Genomic DNA, 6,055 nt, shown 5'->3' on the forward strand with positions numbered 1-6,055 from the left:
CATTTCCTCAACATTAATAGCCAAATAAGCCATATGTAGCCTAGCTCAATGCAGTATAACTTCAAATCTAATAGCAAAATGATCAAGACGATGAGAAGATAACTTCAACAAATTATCATATCTCAATTCAAATAGTAGATAATTAAAGTCTAAAGAAATGTAATTTAATTATTTTCTGCATTTAATTGGTTATAATGTGGGAAGGTTACACTATGCAGAACCGGAGACACAGTTACCAGTGGCCACAGATGTAGATTAGAATAAAAATTTCACATAATAGAAGTTCACTAAATTAACTACAGAATTCAGGAACAATAAAATAGTATACAGTGAAAATTACACCTGTAGGAAGAAAAGAACAAAGCAAAACAAGATTCCACATCCTTCCTCTTCAATCTAGTAAGAAAAAGTCCGCAACCTGATCATCAACTCATAACGGAAGTGAGATCACATATTTCACACATAGATACAAGAGAATTGCAATTGGAAAACTAGCTAAAGGGTTCAACGACCAAGCAGAAGATGCACTTCCACTTGGTCCACCTGAAGGTGGAAATGCGATAACAGAGCCAGATGCAGGCACCACCGAAGAATGTGGACCATCCATTGGAGCACCGCCAGATTCAGAAGGTGAAGGAGCAGGAGCAAACATTGAGTCTGGGCCTACCGAAGTAGGTGGGACAACAAGTGGAGGAAGTTGTTGCAGTCCTGAAAAAAATTTCGATTGAAGAATAGGGAATAACATATGATGCGTTAAGCAAAAGAAACAACAGAACATTGTGGCACAGTGTAGTGAAATTATTTGCCCAAAAGAAGTCATAACAAGCCATAAAGTATGTTTTGCACTTGGCTTTCTAAATAATGAAGGTTCTAGAAAAAGAAAAAAAGTGCCTCAACACCCAATATAACTAATTGTATGAAGAAGTTGCATTTCATGTGGCATATTAGAATAGAAATTTGTACCCTAATGCATGAGAATGACTGCAGCAAATTATCAATCACAACATAAAAGGTGTAGGTGCCCCCCAAGAGAAGTAAAAAGAGATAACAGAGTTATGTTTTTGGTCCTTATATTTCTTAAAACACCAAATAAAAAGAATATCAATTGAATGTCATTTACCTGGGCATCGAGGTTGAAGAGATGAGGATAATCTGCAACCAGCAAAAGGGCATACGAGTATGTCAAAGGCCATAAGCAACAGAAATCAGAGACCATAACAGCTAAGCAATTAAGAGCAGAAAATCAAAGTATGATGCTCACGTAGTGATGATGGTTCCATTGACAAAGCCACCATAATTACAAGAAGTCACATTGCAACCACCGCCAGTCTGTTGTACAGTAACATTTCCGAGCATGAGATTGCTGTTCTTGCACTGCATGCTTGAGCAAGAAACTGCTAAGGAAGCTGGCATGCAGTACAAACTGCAAAGAACAGCCAATATCATGATCAGAACTTCCAAAAGACCTCGATAACTGCAAATAAAAATCTGATGACTTACTTCCGACTTCCTGGTCCGCAACTGCATTGCACACAGTGGCTAGCTGTAATAGCATAGCTCCCGTTCGCAACAGATAAGGCATAATCTGAGGCAAATCTTGGGAAGCTAGATGCACAAGCTGTAGATAGAAGATAACAGCATCTATCATTATCAAACATCCATCCGCAAAAAATTCAAGGAACTTTACTGCAATTCTGTTACTAAGTTCAAGATAATTGAAGTTACATCCTTATTTACAAACACTGGATATCCAACTATGAAATAGTTTGGCAGAGCAGTTGTTATAAAATCTCTCCTCTAATGCAGTTCCTACTAGGGAAATTACAACCTCAAAAAGAACTAAGAACATAAAACAATGAAAACTAAGAAGAAGAAATACTTCCGAACAACAAGAAATGGAAAGAGTATCTGTTTCGGCTTTAAACAGAAACGATAAATTACCCAACTGAGAAAGCTTACATCCATTCTTCAGAATAAGAATCATATTTCTGTTTTCTTAGTCACCTAAAATGGATAAGAAAAACTCTCGACATGCTACTCTCAGCTTATACTGCTGTAGTATGTCTTTTCAAGAACAATAAGTATTTCACTTACACCTTGTGACAAAAAGAGGAAAGATTATTACAGGTGACTCTCAACTGTTGACTCCATAATCTCACACGCATATATGAATTGTAACCACATCAGTCATCCTAAGCAGTTCTCACCAAGAAAGAACATTCCTTTTAAGAGGAAAAAAATGAAATAACCCAAAAACACATCAAACTTGTATTCACATTTGCTTCATAAACCTTAGCATAATATATCAACTATTAAATGTAATTTCTTTTACAAGCCTTGTCTAAATAAAGTCCTAAGGTTGATTGGACTAATTGCTTTAATAGATTGCAACAGCAAAGATTAGAGAAGGGAAAACAAAGGAGGGTTCTTATGTTGGACATGAAATCTTAATCAGCTCAAATTACATCCTCTATATGCATTAGAAGAAACACCACATATTGTGTGCATAAGGTTAAATACTATAGATGGAAAATCAAAACACTTCAACCACCTACATATAAGAAACACACACACAAAAAAAAAAAAAAAAGGACAGGATTGCTGACCAGATAAGGGAATAGCAAGAATGTCACCCTCCTTAATAGCAGGACTGCCCAAAGCATTGACATTCATAAGATCAGTAAGAGTAGTGGAATAGCTAGCAGCAATCCCTGCAAGAGTATCCACAGGTCTAACAACATATGACATATAAATAGCAGGTAGATTATTGTCAGTCCCATTAAAGCAAGTGCAAGGAAGTGGAATCCAAAGGTTAGTCCCAACATTAAGCACTGAAGGATCAGAACCAACAGCAGTAGGATTCCCTTCCTTAATCTGGTCAGCAGAAACAAGAGCGCCATATACAGTGTCAGCAATCAAAGACAAAGTATCTGAAGGCCTAGTCTTGTAATGTACAAAAGCAGACTTAAAGATCCCATCAACACAAGAACATGTAACAGGAACTTTAAGGAACAATTTAGCTGGAAGTATGTGGTTTTCAACATCAGGATATGAGATATCAATAGCATTGGTAGTGAGAAGAGAGATTGGGTCAGTTTGAAAGAGTGAGGCCACCTCAGAAACTTTGAGGTCAGTGTAAAGTGTGTAGCCAACAAGTGAAGAGCAAGTATCTGAGTTGGAACATGGCTCAATGGTGGATTTTGAGGTTGTTTGATAGATGAAGCAGCTGTTGCTCAACAGTAGGAATATGGTGAAGAAGAAATGTAGCATTTTTTACCCTTTTGCTTTTTACCGCTCTTTCTTGAATCAAAACTCTACTTTCTTGGTTCCACAGCAAGAAGTTGCAGAAACACCAAAAATGGGAGGGTTTGAGAGAGTGAAGTGAAGAGAGTAAAGGGTTTTCTTGAACAAGGTGGGGTAGGGGAGGAGGGGTTTTTTGGTAAGGGAGAAAGGAAAGTATAGTTTTTTTGAAAGAAAGAGGCAAAATGAGGATTGGAATGTGGGAAAAGCCAAAGGAGGAGACAAAGGTGTAGCATTAAAGCGTGCGTGGGTTCATCTACACAGACAATAGTCAGAATCTTGGTCTTTGGTTCTTACCATTTCTTGCTTTTACTATTTTGCCCTTCTTCTGTTTGGTACTTGTCACTTATTCTTTTCTCAACTCCATCCAAAAGTACTTACTTTTCAACAAAAGTTTCACCCAACCATCCATGGGGTGTAATCTAAGTAAGTATCAAGTATACTATGAACTCTAACATAGGTCATTCATAATCTCCTGTTAAAGTGACCACAATAAATACTCAAATTAAGTTTGGATTCCCTTGTTTTTTCAGTGTGACCTCTGTTTATGTTGTTTGATTTCTATAATCAATCACCTTAAGAACTTTTAAATCTAAACAAAGATTTTACCTAAAAGAAAGAACCATAAATTGTGTGAAAATTGTTAAGTCATTTAATTATCAATTTTTGACTTTAGAACTTGGAAGTGTCAGTTAAGAATCATGAAAGAAAGCAAGCTGCATCACATTACATGAATTGGGATGCAAAGAAAACAATGATTTTTCAATAGTTAAGTTCTGGATTCTAATGCTAAAATATTCTAAACTCAAGTCTCTTGTACACATTTCCTAATCTTGGTCGGATGTGATTGAATGGGGAGAGGAAGACTTACCATTAAGGAAAAAGAAGGGGGGTAAAGTGACAATACTGACAACTCATAAGGGGCTTAATGCAATTATTCAAGAATAGAGGGTATTATGGGTAACCAGAAATTCAAGCTGTCATCAACTGAAAAATGAGCACCTGAGATTTAAATTGTGGAGTAGTAAGTATTTGGTTACTTGTCAACTGTTAAGAATTTCTGGTTTCTTGTCGCTGGCATATGGTTTAGAAAACTCTGCTTCAAAACTAAAATCAAATACCATGATTTAGGAGAAAACAGAAAACCCATGAGCCTATGCCTCATAATATGACCGTTGGAAATGTCAGGGAAATTGAGATTTTCAGATTGGCCAACTCTACAGATTCATTTTTTGTTTTCTTTAATATTTTTATGGGAATACATTTTAAATAAGTATTGGCAAAAGGTTATGAGTTAGTTAATCAATTGTAGCAGTCGAATAGACCAACTAACACTTGTCAATTTCTTGATGAAATATATTATAGTGAAAGTCATGACATTTGCATATAATAATTGAAAATGAGGAACTTGTACATGTTGGAAGATAATGAAAAATGAGCTGAAATGAAAGCAAGCCTCACTGAATAAAAGAGAAAACAGGAAATGCAAATAAATGTTGTGTTGGATGTATGTCATTTAGTAATCTCGATAACCTTTGATAGTAGATGATTTACCGAGTGCACATCCCCCTGTGCAAAGAAACCAATTTGGAGGAGACATTTGCCACGACCCAAATTCGTAGAATCGTGACTGTCACACTTCTGGTGAGTGGTAATAACTTCCCTATAATTTGTTTATAGTATTAGTTTTGGGTACACGTTTTGTACGTGTCACTCATGTCAATAAGTAAATAATTTTTATAAATCAGATAAATACTGAACAATGTATTTGTTTACCCTCAAAATCGGATAATAATTGAATTTATAAGTGGTTATAAGGATACGTGGTTTAATCTGACACAAAGCGATAAATTGAATTATAAATAAACGAACAACAATAAAGTAAATTCAAACCATATGACTTGAACAATTATAGCCTAGAAAAGTAAGTCTCACTAGAACTAGATGCAATTCAAACGATGTAAGATACAGAAGAATAGTAGCTTGCAAAAAGAAAATTATATTATAATGCATTGGGATGCCGGTAACCATGTGTCTTGCAAAGAATCATACCCCCTTTATACAGTAGGAAAATCATACTTTAGGTACAATTCTATAAAAGTTAAAAAATCACATGATTTGCTAATTAACCAATTCCTCATTGATACATGCCGAGATCTCTGCTGTGATAGCCGACCGGTTACGGATATTTCGGCCTTCCATTATCTGGTCCGATAATGTTACCTCGGGCTCATTCGGAATCAGGGTCGATTCCGGGGTCATGGACTCGGTAACATCGAAGACAGGTTTTCTAACCTCGTATCCTGGTTCGATGGAACCCGGGGTCGATCTTCAATTCATTACGTTTTAATCCTGATCTGTCATGCAATAGATGAGCTTGATTTCGATCGTGTACAGATAGTCCCCTCGTTTTTCAGAGTGTAAACGACGAGAAACTATATAAGCCCCTGATCCTCATCTCGATAATTTGCGTCACCTCCTCTTGAAGCGTTTATTCTTGGATGGTGCTCGATCAATGTTGATTTCAAGGTCGAGAAAACCTCATCGGTACCGGGTCGGTGCGAGCCGGTCTCAAGATATATATATGCTCGGTCACCGACAGTCTCCTCTCTAAGGTCAAGGAGGATCGCAACTGGGTTGGTAAGCACGTGGTGGTGCCTTCGCCCGAGGAAGCGATTACTACCTATGTGGAGGGTTTTTTAAGTGTTTGCACTTATCCCTTCACGTTGGGTCCCTTGAACCCGTTCATCACCGC

The 6,055-nt window shown here is 37.0% G+C and overlaps 1 protein-coding gene across 1 annotated transcript; it reads right to left on the reverse strand.

Moving 5' to 3' along the window:
• Window positions 1–232: 232 nt before the first annotated feature.
• Window positions 233–3,548, reverse strand: LOC104224530 (lysM domain-containing GPI-anchored protein 1-like). The gene is made up of 5 exons (XM_009776214.2): window positions 2,607–3,548; window positions 1,501–1,618; window positions 1,262–1,423; window positions 1,121–1,152; window positions 233–708 (listed from the first exon to the last, which is right to left on the reverse strand). The coding sequence occupies exons 1-5, from the start codon at window positions 3,268–3,270 to the stop codon at window positions 431–433; spliced, it is 1,254 nt and encodes a 417-aa protein (XP_009774516.1). The 5' UTR covers window positions 3,271–3,548; the 3' UTR covers window positions 233–430.
• Window positions 3,549–6,055: the final 2,507 nt, after the last annotated feature.

Source organism: Nicotiana sylvestris, chromosome 4 (assembly GCF_000393655.2).
Source record: "Nicotiana sylvestris chromosome 4, ASM39365v2, whole genome shotgun sequence".
Lineage (NCBI taxonomy): Eukaryota > Viridiplantae > Streptophyta > Magnoliopsida > Solanales > Solanaceae > Nicotiana > Nicotiana sylvestris.